The 19,043-nt window shown below is 38.4% G+C and overlaps 1 protein-coding gene across 15 annotated transcripts in view; it reads right to left on the bottom strand.

Annotated features, from left to right (window-relative positions):
* Positions 1 to 19,043, bottom strand: part of slc44a1b (solute carrier family 44 member 1b) — a 68,773-nt gene that overhangs the window by 14,260 nt on the left and 35,470 nt on the right. For 9 of the 15 annotated variants that reach the window (XM_087281100.1, XM_087281098.1, XM_087281093.1 and 6 more), the window contains 7 exons: positions 14,251 to 14,417; positions 13,984 to 14,170; positions 11,269 to 11,437; positions 10,781 to 10,937; positions 8,125 to 8,208; positions 7,905 to 8,042; positions 1,539 to 1,775 (listed from right to left, as the gene is read on the bottom strand). In XM_087281100.1, the coding sequence (XP_087137226.1) occupies positions 1,539 to 1,775; positions 7,905 to 8,042; positions 8,125 to 8,208; positions 10,781 to 10,937; positions 11,269 to 11,437; positions 13,984 to 14,170; positions 14,251 to 14,417 (1,139 nt within the window). Of the gene's footprint in view, positions 1 to 1,538; positions 1,776 to 7,904; positions 8,043 to 8,124; positions 8,209 to 10,780; positions 10,938 to 11,268; positions 11,438 to 13,983; positions 14,171 to 14,250; positions 14,418 to 17,920; positions 18,011 to 19,043 lie in introns of all 15 variants that reach the window. The other 6 variants (XM_087281089.1, XM_087281088.1, XM_087281091.1 and 3 more) reach the window with 1 other exon arrangement.

Genomic DNA, 19,043 nt, shown 5'->3' on the forward strand with positions numbered 1-19,043 from the left:
ACCAAGCAGACTATACAGTTTCTTAGTGTGCAGGTGTAAAACATGCTGAAATGACACGACTAGCTGCACAGATATTTTAAACCAAAGCAGCTCTCAGAAGGAAAGCATATTTTACATGTTCCCAAAGTCTGTTGCTGCGCCTCAACCTTTACTGCCAGTGACTTTGCATTTCTAAAGGGCCGTGACTCTCTGAAGTACCTCAAGGTTCAATCCATCTCTTTTGATGCCACAAAGCTGATTTGGCTGACAACGTAAAAAGGAGAATGCAGCTTTTTAAAAAGAAAACAGCCCTGCAAGGTTTCTTTCTATATATATATATATTTTAAATGGTTTTACGTAATGTATCAACAAGACAACACACAAAAAGAAGAAAAAAATAAAAATAAATAAACACAATAAATAATAATAAAATAAACTGACCCCCCAAAAAATTATAATAAAAAAAATATATAAATAAATAAATAAATAAATAAGTGAGGGACATTTAACATAGTCAACACAAGATTATGAATTAACAACAGAGTAAATTCAGTCATTACTATGAGAGTAGTAGTGCACTATTCGGTTTTGAGGAAATCCAGAAAGGATTGCCAGGCAGTTTGAAATTGCAGATCAGATTTAGGCTCCAGGAAACATATCCTCTCCAGCTGTATGACATGAAAAAATTCACCCAACTAAGCTTTAAAACATGGGGAGTCTGGGGATTTCCAGTTTAATAAAATTGTTTTGTTTTGTTTTTGTTTTTTTGCAAGAATCATTCCAATCAATAGAGGTTGTCCATCTGGTGACTGGGCTGGCCAATCCTGGTGCACCTTAACCTACTTTCCTTTCAGGAGCTTTGATGTGGAGGCTGAAGTATGAGGAGCGCTATCCTGCTGAAGAATTTGCCCTCTCCTGTGGTTTGTAATGTATTGGGCAGCACAAATTTCTTGATACTTCAGACTGTTGATGTTGCCATCCACTCTGCAGATACTGAATGTGACTCCAAACCATAATTTTTCCTTCACCAAACTTGACTGATTTCAGTGAGAATCTTGGGTCCATGTGGGTTCCAGTTGGTCTGCAGTATTTGTGATGATTGGGATGCAGCTCAACAGATGATTCATCTGAAAAATCGACCTTCTGCTACTTTTCCAAATCATCAACTAGAAGTCAAGCTATTATTTGTTTCTCTTACAATTGGGATTGACGACACTTCTTTTGTCAGGAAGTGTAGGTAAGGGTATCATGTTAAGGTAATTAAAATTATAATCGAGTTAGAGTAATTAGACAAGTCGATTTTCCAACAAAATAATACTAAATCAATAAATGAATCAACCAGCTTTTCAAAACAAAAGCTGAAAGTTGTCCAGAGAGAATATCTGGGACACCACCTGAATCTTAAAATATTAATATATCCAGGCCTGCAGAGAGCCTGCATTCAAAACGAACGAACTCAAAACAGGAACGTGACTCAGACGGCAAGTGTGCGCGCAACACTGAGACTATTTATGGCGTTTTTCAGACAGATTGCGAGCTTTTCTCCGTCTGTGACTCACCATCAGGGCCTTGTCCATGTAGAACTCTCTTCCAGGTGTGCCGTTGTTGTATTTGGTGTCGATGGCGAAGCAGAGGAAGAGCACGTCCACCACGATCTCGAAGATGGACAGGAAGCAGTGGGCCACCAGAAACGCAAACAGACACACGATGATGAGCGGCAGGACCCACTCGGTGTAATCTCTCTGATAGTTCAGCGCCAGAACGCCGGCGAACGCCGTGCATGTCACGATCAGGACCTGCAGAAGGAACAGACAAGTATTTAGCAGGTAGAGCAACCAAGTAACCAATAAAGCACCAGTGTTTACAGCACAGGTTCGAACAACTCAAACAGATCATTACTGGAAACTTTTCTTTCAACTTTTCAACCATGTAATCTTGAAAACAGCAGGTGAGTTGAATATATCTTAAAAAAACAGTGACATGCAACAATATCAATGCTAGTATGGTCATCCATTTGTCTTTAACTAGGCTAATTAGGTTGGCAGGTTAGGATAATTAGGCAAGTGATTGTATAACAGTGGTTTGTTTTGTAGACTATATAAAAATATATAGCTTATAGGGGCTAATAATATTGACCTTAAAGAAAATAAAAATTTTAAAACTCCTTTTATTCTAGCCAAAATAAAAAAATAAAAGAATAAAATTATCGGAAATGATGTAAAAAAATTTCTTGCTGTTTAACATCATTTGGGAAAATTTAGAAAAAGAAAATTGTCAGGACTACACTATATACACAAACACATTAGGTTTAAACCCATTATTTATGTAACCCTAGAACACAAGTGTCAAAATGTACTGTTTTATATGCCATAACTAATTAGGATATTAAAAATCACATATTATGTAGGCATTTTGTACATTTTCACCCGAGTATATCAAAATGTAATTTTTGATTAATTATTTACATTGATAGGACCTTAATTTGGACAACAAAAGTTTTTTTTAAAAATATATTTTCAAAGATTTTTGTCAATATTTGAAGTTTTTTCGATCCCTCAGATTCCAGATTTTCAAATAGAAATATCTTATATTGATATATAGAAATACTGATACAGATATATGCAAATATTGTCACATCCTTACAAACCATACATCAATGGAAAACTTATTTAATAAGCTTTTTATAAATAAGCAACAACAACATTTATCAAAAACTTTACTCTTTCGGCTTCATATATTTTTTATTTAATGTTTTTAATAAATTTTTATAAAATTATTTTTATTAAATTATTTTAAATAAATAATTAGTGAAAAAAGGTTTTGTTGGATGGTGAAACACTGAAGGCTACTGGTAATTCCTATTTTTTAAGTTTTCATAAAGAAAAAAAAAAGAAAATAAGGATAAATGAATGAAAACTGTCATTATTTACTCAATTCAATTGAATTCACCTTTATTTGTAGAGCGCTTTTACAATGTAGATTGTGTCAAAGCAGCCTCACACAGAAGATCATAGTAAATTGAAACAGTGTAGTTCAGTTTTCAGAGTTTAAGTTCAGTTCAGTGTGGTTTAATAGTCACTACTAAGAGTCCAAACACTGAAGAGCAAATCCATCCATGCACAGCTCTACAGTCAACCTTTTCTAATCCTAAACCTTTTTGCGACCCTTTCCTTTTTCCATTGTACTCAAATTAAGTTATTTATTTTAAATAATTTTTAGAAATTACTGACTTCCATAGTAAAAAAAAAATAATAATAATATGGAAGTCGATGGTTACAGGTTTTGAAGAAAACTTTCTTCAAAATATCTCCACTTGTGTTATCTAAAAGATGTAGAACATTTCTAATTTTTTGAGTGAACTATCCCTCTAACATTATTATTAATAATAACACCATATCATAACTTCAAAATCATCTCACTCTGGTTTATTAATGACGTTAAAAACTCAGCTTGGCAATCACAGGAATAAATGCCAAATTAAAATATATTTATATATAGATATAGGACAGTTATTAAAAATCTGAACCTGTGTGTATACAGTTTTTTTTTTAAGGCGACACGGTGGCTCACAGCAAAAAGTTCTCTGGTTCGAGTCCCAGCTGGGTCAGTTGGCATTTATGTGTCAAATTAGCATGTTCTCCCCGTGTTAGCGTGGGTTTCCTCCAGGTGCTCTGGTTTCCCCCACAGTCCAAACACATGCAAAATAAATGAATTGAATAAACTAAGGGCCTACTCACACTACCCTATCTGAACCTTGCCCAGGCCCGTTTCCCAGATCATCTGAGAAGTGTGAGTGCGCTGAATCCAGCTCAGGCACGGTTCACTTGGCTGACCCTGGCCCGGTTGAAAGAGGTGTGGAAGAGCGCGGTAAACTTGGGCTTTAGCGCAATACACGTGTGTGAGTGCAAAATGCGCCTAAGCCTGAAACGGAAAGCGAAACGTGACTTTTAAGGAACAGTTTGATATGCATTTATTAATAATTCTTACTGTTCAACGAATGCAAACTGTCGTAGGTTATTAAAGATGCAAACCCCTCACCAGGCACGAAAGCTGCACACCTCCAGCAAACCTCCTAATTCCTGCAGCACGAGGACTTTATGATTTGAGCGTCAGAATGGCAGATCTGTTCGACGAAATATTTGACTGCGTGTCACTGGATGTCAAAAGATATAACTAAAGAAATCACCACTGTGCTGAGCGAGAGCGCTACTAAACAGTGCATCATCGATAAGTGTGCCCAGACCCGAATGTAATGTGAGTGCGGGCCGTCGGGGGAGACATGAGGGGGGACAAGCGTGCTTTGGCCCGGTTCAAGGCAACTGTACATAGTGTGAGTACACCCTAAATTGGCCGTAGTGTGTGAGTGTGCATGTGAGAGTGTATAGGTGTTTCCAAATACTGGGTTGCAGCTGGAAGGCCATTCGCTGCGTAAAAACACATGCTTGATAAGTTGGCGTTCATTCTGCTGCGGCGACCCCAGATTAATAAAGGACTGAAGGAAAATAAAAGAGTGAATATATGTTTTTAAATATTATTATTTATTTATATTTCTCAACACTAGTGATTTTGGTGTATTTTGAATAAAATGTAGTCTTGCTGAGAGTACATTCTTTTAAAAACTTGACAAGAGTCATCATCTAAATCAGGGGTGTCCAAACTACGGCCCGCGGGCCATCTACGGCCCGCAATCAGTTTTGTGGCAGCCCGCGAGGTTTTTTATTAAAATTAATAGAATCTGGCCCGCTATACAAAAATGAATGTAATTCAATAAATAACCACCGGGTGTTGCTATGACACGCCTTCAATTAGGCAGCAGTTCTTGTTATGATGTAAAACTAATCGACCAAACTGAAGGAAACATAATTGATAAATCACATTTTGGCGAGCCATGGCGAAAAAGGAAAATCAACAGTCAGTGCAGGAAGTTTCAGTCACGTTGGGGCAAAGAATATTTCTTCACAGAGGTCAGTGGGAAATGTATGTGTTTAATTTGCCAGGAAACAAAGCATCAGGCCGTCAGCTCTTACACTGGTGCCGAATGAGAGTAAAACAATTAGCAGCTGCCCTGTCAGCTCAACAACAGCAGTTTTTTCGTGCTAATAAAGTGCAAGAAAATTCTACACTGCACTGCAAAAAAGGCTTTTTTTATTTATATTTTTTGTCTTGTTCAAAGTCCAATTATCTAAAAAAATCTTAAATAAAGGAGAATTTTCTTATTTGTTTTGAGAAATAATATGCCAATATTAAGTGAGTTTTTCCTTAAAACAAGCAAATTAATCTGCCAATGGTATAAGCTAGGCTTGGGCGATATTACGGTATTATGGTATACCGCGGGATCTAAAAATAGCAACGGTGTCAGTTTCAATACCGTTATACCGTCATAAAGTATTAAATATCCTTTATTTAATGCCTAAAAAACGTGTGTGTGGTTGTCATCACGAGACAGTGTGGAGGAGACGTGACGTGACGTGACGAGTCGCGCTTCAAAGTGTCCTGCAGTTTGGCAGTTTAGACTGAACAGAAGGGAGACGTGGTTAATATGAACGAGAGGTCTGCATTAGAGCTGAAGATCTTTGCCCGAACCCGGCGAGGCCCGAAAAAATCCAAATCCCTGCAATAAAATTCATCCCTGCAAAGGTGAAGCAAATTATGACGAAGTAGTAAAAAAAGAGAATTTTGACGGCGGTCAAGCCAGTCAGAAAGAGCGGTTATTCCAGCCGCAGGTATTTAGCGGTCGCTCATACACTGCGTATTACGGTAGAGCCCTAAACCGCAAGCTGACAGGTAAAATGACGAGGCCACTCGCTACCCTGAAACTACGGTCATGGAAAATTAAATGGATGTTCCTGACTGGTATAAGATGAATAAACAATCCTACCTAAAACTTGCAAAATCAGCCAGATCAGAACTCTGCACCGCGGCCTGTAGCAGTAGCAGTGAAACGGTGTTCAGTGCTGCTGGACGCACATGAGCGCAAGACTGCGCTAAAGCCAGTGGATTTAATAATGTTCCTCCACAAAAACACGTAGCCTAATCTTGGTGAGTAAAGGGTTTTTAATTATAAATAAATATTAGTTAAACCATATAATCATAATGTAGACAGAGTATACAGACTAATGGTGGCATTATTCTTTTAATATTCAGCTTCAATTTAGTTACTGCCAAAATACCCGTCATTATTTAGAGTTTATTTGATTTGTTAAGCAAGATTTCTTTTCATTGGTGTGTTGGCCTATTTAAAGGCTAAGTGCATGTAGACCTATAGAGTGCTGAGATGTTACGATGTTACAGAGGACTTATTTTATTTCTTTGTTCCAACTTTCAAGTGGGATATAGTCTACGTTTGTTACGAATAAATGCTGTTAAAACATATAAATGACTCATTCTTGAAAAAATGCATTACAGCTGTAAGGGCTCGGGCTTTATAAAGCTGTCAATCAAAATGTACGTGTCGGATTCGGGACCTATCGGGTATAATTTTTATGGCCCGATTACAGCTCTCTGCATTCCCGCGGGAGCCGGCCAGATTTCTTACGGTGTGGGAGTAAATTTCTGAATAAATCGCGGGAGAGATGTGTGTGTGTTTGTGTAAGACAGAGAAAGTCTCTCTCTCTCTCTCTCTCTCTCTCTCTCTCTCTCTCTCTCTCTCTCTCTCTCTCTCTCTCTCTCTCTCTCTCTGCAAGCCTAAGGTCGCATAGAAGGTATTCAGTTTCTGAATGGTTTAGGCTCAAGCCAACAGTTTGGTGACGCTGTCTGAGCCTTACGTCATAATTTTTTTTATTACGCCGGTAATACCGGATACCGGGGTAAAATATGGAGGCGGTTTGACGGTCTCAAAATTTGGACACCGCCCAAGCCTAGTATAAGCAAAATAATCTTTTGACGTAAGATTATTTTGTTTACCCCTTTGGCAGATTAATTTGCTTGTTTTAAGGAAAAACTCACTTAATATTGGCATATTATTTCTCAAAACAAGAATATATGTTTTGCTTGTCTAGAAAATTTTTCTTGATTTGAGAATTTTTAGATATTTGGACTCGAAACAAGACAAAAAAATCTAAGTAAGAAAAGCAGTTTTTGCAGTGTGGCGAGTTATGAGGTAGCTCAGCTAATCGCACAGCACAGGAAACCCTTCACTGAAGGAGAATTTATAAAGGATGAGTGTTTCAACTGTAATTTGCCCAGAGAAGATTCAAGTTTTTCAAAAACACAGTCGGATTACGAAATAAAATAATTCCATAATAATACACACACACACACACGAGGATGGATGGATGGATGGATGGATGGATGGATAGATGGATTTGTGGATAGATGGATGGATGGATGGATGGATAGATAGATTTGTGGATAGATGGATGGATGTATGGATAGATAGATTTGTGGATAGATGGATGGATGGATGGATAGATAGATTTGTGGATAGATGGATGGATGGATGGATAGATAGATTTGTGGATAGATGGATGGATGGATAGATAGATAGATAGATAGATAGATAGATAGATAGATAGATAGATAGATAGATAGATAGATAGATAGATAGATAGATGGATAGAAAGATTTGTGGATGGATGGATGGATAGATGGATTTGTGGATAGATGGATGGATGGATGGATAGATGGATTTGTGGATAGATGGATGGATGGATGGATAGATGGATTTGTGGATAGATGGATGAATGGATGGATAGATGGATTTGTGGATAGATGGATGGATGGATGGATAGATAGATTTGTGGATAGATGGATGGATGGATAGATAGATTTGTGGATGGATGGATGGATGGATGGATGGATAGATGGATAGATGGATAGATGGATAGATGGATAGATAGATAGATAGATAGATAGATAGATAGATAGATAGATAGATAGATAGATAGATAGATAGATAGATAGACAAAGCCCATAAGCGCTTCTACCTTTCCCAGGAAGAGAACAAAATCTCCAACGGTGTTGATGGTGGCCACCCTCAGAGCGTTCTCCACCAGGATCATGAAGGCATCGCGAGCCGACGTGCAGAAACTGGTGCTGTTGATGGCCGTCGCCGCATACGCATTCTACACACACAGAACACATCAGTAAATGAATGAATGAAGTAAAGTTTCCGATCTCTCCAGAGTGACGTATAAACAGACTCACCTGATTCAGATAATTGAGGCACTTCTCCAGACACCACAGACAGCAGATACAGGCTTTCAGCATGCAGCGAGCGCACGCGTTTTCCTGAACAACACAAACACAAGGACTTTACCCACAGTGCATCTGTCTGTTGTGTGTTTGTTAACCCTTTATTGCATCGAATCTGCTTGTGTGAACCAGACGCTGGTATCTATTAGAGCTCATAATATTACAGAGATCCCCCGTTACGTATCAAGTAAATGAGACGCCACCGAAGTGGAAGCCAAGAGGACAATAATAAATAGATTGTGGAATTAACTTTGAAGCATGCAAGATCTGACTGCTGATTAGCAAAACGAGCATTTTGGTTTTTATTTTAGTCATTCTAGAAAATAAGGATGAAATAAAAATGATTTAACCTTAAAATTTGCATTTGTGGTAGTATTTTTGATAGTTTTGATATCCCCGGTTGTTGATATTGTTCGTCCTTGTTTCATTTACACTGTGTTGTTGTTCGAATTTTGTAGCCGTCTATTCTTCACCTTGTCAAAGAGCTTAGAATGACCAAGAGGCGACACTCAATACAACGTACCATTGCAACAGCAGCGCCCAGCAACAGCCTGGGATTCCACCATTTTGGAGTGAAAGCGATCGGCTGCCCATTGGATTTTATTGCTGTCGCGATGGCAAACAGCTGCTTTGTTTTTTATTTATTTATTTAAAAAGTGCATTAAAGTCGAGATACAGCCCGAAAGACGACAGAACAGCACTTTCTATCACAATCATCAGCACTTTTAATAGTCTATTTTACAGACTTAAAATGTGCTGTTGTTCTATTGTCATTTTCATTCCAAAATGGCCGCCGCGCCATCTAGTGGCTGTTTCCCAAATTTCGCTAGAGTGTCGCCTCTTGGTGATTCTATGCTCTTTGCCCTTGTGTTACCATTTCTTCTCTACCCTAGTGGTAGTCATTGAAGTTAGAAAGCCTGGTAGGTAGGTAAGTCAGGTGACAGACATCTCAACACGTAGGTTTGCGACTGTAGGGATACACTAGTTGAGTTTGTGCACCTACCCTCGTATTTTTGGTTAAGTTGTTAGTGTAGATAAGGTAAGACGTCATTGACAGTGACAATTTATTTTTCATATCTTTTGTTTAATAAATTAAATTAAAGGGGACTGTTTTTGAATATTAGTAAGATTTAGTTTTAGTATTAGTTAAATTTCATTGTTTATTGTTTCTTAAGTTGTTCATATTGTAAATAACTCGCTCACTTTTTCATTGTCACCACTAGTAAATAAATCACTATTATTTGGACACAAGTTGTTGTTGTTGTGTTATATATATATATATATATATATATATATATATATATATATATATATATAAAATTATAGTTGAAGTCAGAAACCCCCTTTGAAATTTTTTTCTTTTTTAAATATATTTACTAAATGAAGTTGAACAGAGCAAGGAAATTTTCACAGTATGTCTGATAATATTTTTTCTTCTTGAGAAAGTCTTATTTGTTTTTTTCGACTAAAATAAAAGCAGTTTTTGATTTTTTAAAAGCCATTTTAAGATCAAAATTATTAGCCCCTTTAAGCTAGTTTTTTTTTGATAGTCTACAGAACAAACCATCGTTATACAATAACTTGCCTAATTACCCTAACCTGCCTAGTTAACCTAATTAACCTAGTTAAGCCTTTAAATGTCACTTTAAGCTGTATAGAAGTGTCTTGCAAAATATCTAGTCAAATATTATTCACTGTCATCATGGCAAAGATAAAATAAATCAGTTATTAGAAATGAGTTATTAAAACTATTATGTTTAGAAATGTGTTGAAGAAAAATCTTCTCTTTGTTAAACAGAAATTGGGGAAAAAAATAAACAGGGGCTAATAATTCAGGGGGGGGGTAATAATTCTCACTTCAACTGTATATATATATATATATATATATATATATATATATATATATATATATATATATATATATATATATATATATATATATATATATATATAAATAATTTTTTATATACTTTTTATTTAGTAATACAAGTTGTTGCTTTTATGAGGTACAAATTATTAATGAACTACTTTCTATACTTAATGTCATTAGAATAATAATTTAAAAATGCAGATATTTTTAAAAAATGATCAAGAACAAAACAACAATTGACCCTCTACACCGTTATAATGCATCGATAAAACTGCACACCGTCTCCATCACACACAGAGTAAAAATGCAAAAATTCTCCTTCAATTTTTTTGTACCCCCATAAAACTTTTCCTACTATCAGTCAATGGCTAATGTAACTGTCCCAAAACAGCATATTCAGCTTATTCTTGCCCTAATGAAAACTGCCTGCCATAAGCATAAAACTGCCATGAGTTCAGACTGATGCAGTGAGAGAGAGAGATACAGATTTGGATCTCAAGATCAAGGGTGTCAAACTTAGTTCCTGGAGGGCTGCAGCCCTGAACAGTTTAGTTCCAACCCTGCTTCAACACACTTAACTGGAGGTTTAAAACAAACCTGAAGGACTCAATTAGTTTGATCAGGTGTGTTTAATTAAAATTAAAGCTAAACTGTGCAGAGCTGCGGCCCTCCAGAAAATGAGATTGACACCTGTGCTCTAGAAGGTGAACGGTGGTGGGACGGGATCTGTGTCCTCACCTTGCCTTTCAGCTGGTTGTGGATGTACATGAGAATGAGGCGCGGGATCTTGACCAGGGTGATGATGAAGGAGCCCTTGGCCACAGTGCCCAGGTGATACCGCACCAAACGCAGCACCGACGACAGGATGGGCGTCACCGGCAGTTTGGTCTTATCCCTGGATACATGGGAAATATCTTTGATTTTCAACTTAATGATAATAGAAAAATATTAGAAACCAGCAGCCATTGATTTCCATAGTAGTTGTTTTCCTACTACAGTATGAATGGCATTCAACATTCTACAAAATATCTTCTTTTCTGTTCAATGTAAAAAAAATAAAATAAAAATTTATGAAGGTCTGAAATTTGAAGGTGAGTAAACGAGCAGTACATTTTCATGTCTATCCTTATTATACAGTACTATACTGACTGTTCAGTTGACAAATAAACTAGAAAAAATAAAGGTTGACCAGTAGCATATGAGAGTTTTCCTCTAGAAACACCGACCTTGTGAAATAGTAGGTCACCACAGCTCCGGCGACGGTCATCTGCTGACAGGCCAGGATGAACTCACTGATCCAGATCAAGCCCACCGCGTGATACCACGTCATGTACTGCAGCGCCCCTGACAGCCTGAACTCCACTAACCCCGTATCCTCATTCTTCTCTGGGTTCCCTGCGGACACAAACACACAAACTGCAGTCTGAGATCTCCACTTCTGAAGAGACTGCAAAACTAATGCATGTTTAAAATGAGGAAGAGTTGCAGGAGCACAGTCGGGTAATTGTGCTGCAGTACATAAACGTCCCACATTATCTGTAAAAACAAACACTTGAACAGTGGAATATTTTAAGCCTTGTACACATTATGTCGGAGGAAAAATAGAAGCAAAACAATTCATGAGTTCAATTAACTTTTCATGAGCGATTTAAGGGATATTGACCTAATATACACTCACCGGCCACTTTATTAGGTACACCTGTCCTGCTGCTCGTTAACGCAAAATTTCTAATCAGCCAATGACATTGCAGCAACTCAAAGCATTTAGGCATCTAGACATGGACAAGATGCAGTTCAAACTGAGCATCAGAATGGGAAAGAAAGGTGATTTAAGTGACTTTGAATGTGGCATGGTTGTTGATGCCAGACGGGCTGGTCTGAGTATTTCAGAAACTGCTGATCTACTGGGATTTTCACGCACAACCATCTCTAGGGTTTACAGAGAATGGGCCGAAAAAGAGAAATTGTCCAGTGAGTGTCAGGTCTGTGGGCGCAAATGCATTGTTGATGCCAGAGGTCAGAGGAGAATGGCCAGACTGGTTCAAGCTGATAGAAAGGTAACAGTAACTCAATTAACCACTGGTTACAACAGAGGTTTGCAGAAGAGCAGCTCTGAATGCACAACATGTAAATCGTTAATCACCTCGGACTGGTTTCTTGAATATAACAATGATTTCGCTGTACTCAAATGGCCTCCACAGATACCAGATCTCAGACCAATTGAGCACCTTTAGATGTGCAGCCTACAAATCTGCAGCAACCGCGTGATGTTATCATGTCAATATAGACCAGGCATGGGCAAACTTGATTCTGGAGGGCCGGTGTCCCTGCAGTCTTTTGCTCCAACACTAATAACACACCTGAAAACACGAATCAGTGTCTTCAAGATTACTAGAAAGCTGCAGGCATGTGTGTTTGATTAAGGTTGGGGCAAAACTATACAGGACACCGGCCCTCCAGGATCCGGTTTGCCCATCCCTGATATGGACCTAAAGCTCTGAGGAATATGTCCAGTACCTTGTTGAATCTATGCCATGAAGGCATTAAGGCAGTTCTAAAAGCAAAAGGGGTCCAACCCGGTACTAATAAGGTGTACCTAATAAAGTGGCTGTCTACAGGTGTAGTAACGAGCAAACAAAGAAAACAAAGCACAAAGGCTGAACATTTCATAGGTAATATTAAGTTTTTTTCTCCCGACCATAGATATATGTGTGTATGTGTATATCTCTGGCTTTGGATGGCCACAGTTCTCCACTGTACATTGGTCCCGCATTCATTTCAAAGGAGCGCTACCCTGTACCAAGATGGCGGCGCTATTGACTCATTCCGTCCAATAGACAACAATAGGCCAGGTGACATCTAGTGTATATATCTATGGCTAGCCTACCCTGTTGTAGTCTATTGGAAGGAATGCGTCAATAGAGCCGCCATTTTAGTACAGGGTAGCGCTCCTTTGAAATGAATGTGGGACCAAGCAGCAGTGGAGGACTGTGGCCATCCAGAGCCAGAGATATACACATATATCTATGATCGAGAGTTTTCCCGGAGGTCAGTATGCAATTTTTTTTTTTTATTACAAAAATTATAATTAATAAAGTGATCGCACAGGCATTCCTGACAAAAAGCTTGTGTTTGTGTGTATGGAAATGTACTATCCACCCGCCCTGTTAAAGTTGATCTTATCCATGTCCTGAAACACACCTCCTCTCCTGCTTTCACTTCTCATTCTGACGGAGGGAGCGAATCGTTTATGAATGAATCCCCGTTATGAACGACTCCTTCAGTTAGCCGACAAAAATACAGAAATAGAAAAAGTTTCTAGCATCGCAGCATCTCGTTGTCATATTTCTTTTGCATTGTTTGCTGATTTTATTCAACAAAACTAGCATAAGCCGAGTGTTTAGTGCGAGTTGGTGCTACTTTGCCTTATGGTCAATGCAGTAAGTGACTGTATTATAATCAATACCGTTACCTGATTAGCACAAAAGTTCATAATAACATACAACAACGTAAAAAACTAAATCTTACCTATGACATGTTCAGCCTTTGTGCTTTATTTTCTTTGTTTGCTCATTACTACATCCATATACAGTGCTAAAGTCCAGCATCTTCACGTAGGGAGCACTTTACAAATATGGCGGCACTATTGACGGATGTTCAGGGTCCGTATGCGATTTCCAGTGTATATATCTATGTGGTGACACCAGTACTTGACAATATGACTTCTTATATGAGAATGGCCACTATGGAAATTCTAGTAGTTATAGAATTCAGGTAGTTCCTGTGTTAATTGTTAATGCATCAAAACACACAATTAAACTGCATATATCGCAATTATTTCTGACAATTAATCGTCAGACAAATTTTATAGCCATGGCAGCCTTATTTAGTGAAGCTTAAACCCACAGACATCATCATAATCATCATCATCTTCATCTTACCAGTAGTGCCGAGGAAGAGCAGGACCATGATCCAGTAAACCCAGAACAAAGACAGAGCCAGGAAGGTGCAGAAGGGCTGCAGAGCCAACAGCGGCAGGTGGATGAAAACCTTCCCTGCCACGTGGAAGAGAGCAATGGTGAGAGCCACCCTCTTCCTCATGAACAACATCAGCAGCAACAAGATTCCCTGCGGAAGAACGAAGGTGGACATCAGCAGCACGACACAGCAGAAAACAGCAGTCCAGATCTCATCTCATTCATCCTTACAGTGAATACAGTGGCTGAAACGGCATAGATGAGCAGTCCTTGAGCGTGGTCTTTAGTGGGCTTCATGCCACCGTTGGGTTCTTCGGTTTCAGTCAGATCTTTCGTCATGGTCTCATTCATCGTCATCCTGTAGTCTATATATAACCACCAGAGAACGCTGGTGCCTCCTGGGAACACATGGGAAATTCACACATTGTTAATGATGACATTGTGTTGGTCTAGATCGAGTTGAAGTCAAAATTTTTAGCCCTCCTGTTTTTCTTTTTCAAATATTTTCCAAATTATTTTTAAAGGGTCACGAAAACACATTTTTTTGAGCTGTTGACAGTCGTATATGTGTCCCATACTGCTTAAAACACTATTAGGACACCTATATTTCACTAAAAAGTGTAAATTGGTTGTTTTTGCGTTATTTCAAGCAAATTCGTACTTCCGGTTTGAAACTAATTTTTGAAGCTGGGTCCATGAGATAATAGCGTGTATTCCAGCGTGCAGACTGGACGTCTGTGCCAGAGTGTGTCTTATTACGTCTTACAGTGTGATGCATTAACGCATGAGTAAGGCTTGGTTCAAACCAATCAGCGCGCTCTATTGTGCAACTTCATTAATATTCATTACTGCTGGTGATTGTCCTTTCTCTACAGATTTGGTAAGTGAGCGACCAGTGCTCTTTGTTTATTCAGTTTGTTCATATTGAACTAACTATTGCATCGAGTGTAAACATGTTAGCACCACAACCAACCTTTAACCTCGTGGAGGATTTTCACCGCATTTTGTGACCGGAATAACACACGCGGCTTTCTGACGCTACCTGTCGTGTGCATCTAAGTTTCTGGGAAATGCTTAGGGTTTTTTCTCTCAATCTCCGTGCGGTATCAAATATTGCATGAAAAATACACGCTTAGAGCAGTTGAATCAAATCAAATATCTAAATCGAATCAAATATCTCGTTTGTCGCGAGGGGCATGAATGAATTTCCTGATGGAAAGAGCCAAACTGCAGTTAAAGTCCACTATTTAATAATTTGGCAAATAATTCGACTACAGATGCCCATGTAAACACAGCCACTTTCTCCCGTGTGTGTGTTTTGACTCTGAAACTCAGCGCGTGCCCAAATAGACACTCCCACACCATCCCTCTTTTGTTCCTCCGACACTCCCCCGACACAGAGCTGGACACGCCCACTTTTCTGACTTTTTCCAAAGTAGAGGTGTGAAAACACCCTGCTGAAACGAGGGGGTTTCAGAGCAAATAATTTTTCACAGTATTTCCTATAATATTTTTTCTTCTGGAGAAAGTTTTATTTGGCTAGAATAAAAGCAGTTTTTAAATATTTATAAAAACATTAAGGCCCGTGCACAGCGTCGACGTTTAACGCCTTGTGGCTAAATAAAGGGTGCCAATGGGATCGTGCACACCATGCGCAAAACGGCAGGGGTATAAGCGTCATGTTTAAAGAAACGCCTCATACTTTTTTTTTTTTTTTTTTTTTTGACATGCCGCGTCAAAACCTCCACCAATCAGATTGGCACTTTTGTTCTTTTGCACGGAGCTGCTGAAGTTACAGTATATTCAGTGTGCGAACGCACATTGAAGAAGATGCCCAGAGGCGATATGAACGTGGAGCTACTTATTGCACTGGTGAACAATAGTCATTTCTTCATCGCTAGAGCTGGAGCTGCAACTTCAACCATTCATCCTAGTTCAAGTCACCAGTAACTTTAACAACAAGCATGTCAACTTCCTCTTAGTGTTGCTAACTATTTCCAATGAAAAGTAGCTAAAGCCTACCCAAAAAGTAGCTAAATGTTGCCAGATGATGTCACACACTAATTTGCATATCAATGACATCATCAAGTAGTATCTGACAAGCGTTTTCTTTTTGTTTTGTTTTGTTTTTATTTCAATTATCTTTAAAATTTTTGTTTGTTGCCTTTTTTTTTTGCAAATTACTAATGCATAATTAGAGGGTTAATAATGTTGACTTCAACTGTAGATTCTTCTGGAAGTATTATATCAGCATATTATGTGACAAACCTAATACCCATAATTCACGTTAAATGGAATCTTTCTAGAAGTCAAGTTACATTAATCAAAGCATTACTGTACAACATACAGTATTACAAAAGATAACTGTTAAGTAACTTCTACACCTAACAAATATGTATTGCTTGAGAAGATAAAAAAACTTATCAAAAGTAAAAAAAAAAATTGAGTAAAAAAATTAAATTCCTAAAAAAAAAAATAATAATAAAAAATTTAAATATTATAAATAAAACACGATAACTAATAATTAGGGTCAGTGGGTAGCGGTGTCACCTCAAAGCAAGAAGGTCACTGGTTCAAGTCCCGGCTGGGCCAGTTGGCATTTCTGTGTGGAGTTTGCATGTTCTCCTTGTGCTGCGGTTTCCCCCACAGTCCAAAGCCATGCGCTATACAGGAATGGAGTAAACTAAATTGGCTGTAGTGTGTAAGTGCGTGTTTGTGAATGACTGTGTATGGGTGTTTCCCAATACTGGGTTGCAGCTGGAAGGGCATCCACTGCTTAAAGCATATGCTGTAATAGTTGGTGGTTCATTCCGCTGTGGTGACCTCTGAAATAGAGACCAAGCCGAAGGAAATGACTGAACTAACAATTAGTAATACATTTGTTACAATAGTAATTCATCTTTGGTAACGTTAGTTAATGTTAAGTTGGTTCATGTTAACTCACTGTGCATTAACTAACGCAAACAATAACATTGCATGTTAATAATGCATTAGTTAATGTTGAACTATGATTAATAAATGCTTTACAAGATTATTCATACTTACTTAATGTTAGTATATACATGAACTAATAGACCATTATTCTAAAATGTTACCAAATTACATTTTACAAATCAAATTAAATGTTTAGGTGATATGAGCAAAAAATAATTCATTCATTTATTGATTTTCTTTCAGCTTAGTCCCTTTATTTATCAGGGGTCACCACAGCGTAATGAACCGCCAACTTATCCAGCATATGTTTCCAGCTGCAACCAGGTACTGGGAAACATCCATACACACTCATTCACACTCATACACTATGGCCAATTTAGTTTATTCGATTCACCAATAGCGCATGTCTTTGGACTGTGGGGGAAACCGGAGCACCCGGAGCAAACCTACATGAACACGGGAAGAACATGCAGACTTCACACTGAAATGCCAACTGACGCAGCCGGGACTCGAACCAGTGACCTTCTTGCTGTGAGGTGACAGTGCTAAACACTGAGCCACCGTGTCGCCTTTAGCAAAAAAATGAATAAATACATATTTAATACTGGTCGCTCAATGCATGATGCTAATAGGCTAATATCTACGACAACGGACCAAGTTAAATTTATTAATTAAAAAGAGAACAAACAAATTCTAACAAAATCTGATTAAAAATGACTTTTTGTTTTAAATTATTTTAAAAAGAAGCCAAAAAAAAAAAAAAGCAGGATAAGACCATTTGAATAAACCTGCTAACTTCGGCTGATGCTCAAATGGTCAAAAACACTTCAATCAATCATACTGTATAACTTCACTGCTTGGTTGCTTTACATTTGAGAATAGCTTTTACAAAAAAATGAACGAAGGTGAAAGTGTGTCGCTCTCAGTTTAGGAGGAGGTGAGAAAAGAGAAGAGAAAGCAGACTTGCCCAGAGAACCCAAAACCACCAGTGCAGTGAGGATCCAAACCAGAACAGCAGAGATGTAGCGAATGATCACCATGAGGATCATGGACAGAACTGCGGCATGCACAAAACAGGGTCAGCGGTTAGAGCAAGACTACAGACTGGACTAATATTGCATTCAGCTTTACAAGTATGCAGATTGTCGCTGTCAAATGGAAACCTCATATACAGCGTGGAAAATAAGTATTGAACTCGTCATGTTTTTATCCTAGGGATAATATTTCTAAAAGAGCTGTTGACATGGAATTAAACCCGATTTTCGTAAAAATCACATCAATACAAACATAAAAATAAAACAAAACCATAAATCTGAAAAATGAGTTCTGTGTAATAACAATGGAACGACCCAAAGAGAAAGTGTTGAACTACTGAAACTTATTTAACAGTGATGGCAGCTTAAAGACACCTCTCATATGGAGAATGAAGTCTCATGCATTACTCAGGTGTTGATTTATTCACAGACTTCAACAGTGGGTAAAAATCTTGACGGTTCTGTGGGTCTCATCTAGAGCCGCACAATTAATCGTAAAAAGATTGCGATCTCGATTCGACACTCTAGACCACAGGTGTCAAACTCAGTTCCAAAAGGGCCACAGCTCTGCACAGTTTAGGCCCCGTTTACACTAATGCGTTTTAGTTTGAAAACGCATAAGTTTTGCTACGGTTACACCAACCGTCCACACTACGCCGGAGTTCTCGAGCGCCGAAAACGGAGCGTTTCAAAAACGCTGGAGAGGCCGTTTTCATTCTGAAACGCTGCTGCTCCGTCTCAGTGTGGATGGGGAAAGACGGAGACATCTGAAAACGGAGGCGGGGCTGCAGACATTCGCCTCTCTGATTGGGGCTTTTCCTCAATATTAAGTAGCCTAACACACAGTTCAGTCCTGAATCTTCTCCGTGTAAGTTCAGACTTCGCAAGTTTGATCAAGGCTGCATCTCTTCTTCTCAGTTTGATATGGAAAACATACCAAGGACACGCGTCAATCTTCACAGGGAACAGTGTACTTTATAACTTCATTCACATCACCCTGGCTTCGTTGTTTCATTTTCTCAACAATAAAATGTAAACTTGATATAAGGAACTGCC

Source organism: Danio rerio, chromosome 14 (assembly GCF_052040795.2).
Source record: "Danio rerio strain M-AB ecotype USA chromosome 14, GRCz13ab, whole genome shotgun sequence".
Classification (NCBI taxonomy): Eukaryota; Metazoa; Chordata; class Actinopteri; order Cypriniformes; family Danionidae; genus Danio; species Danio rerio.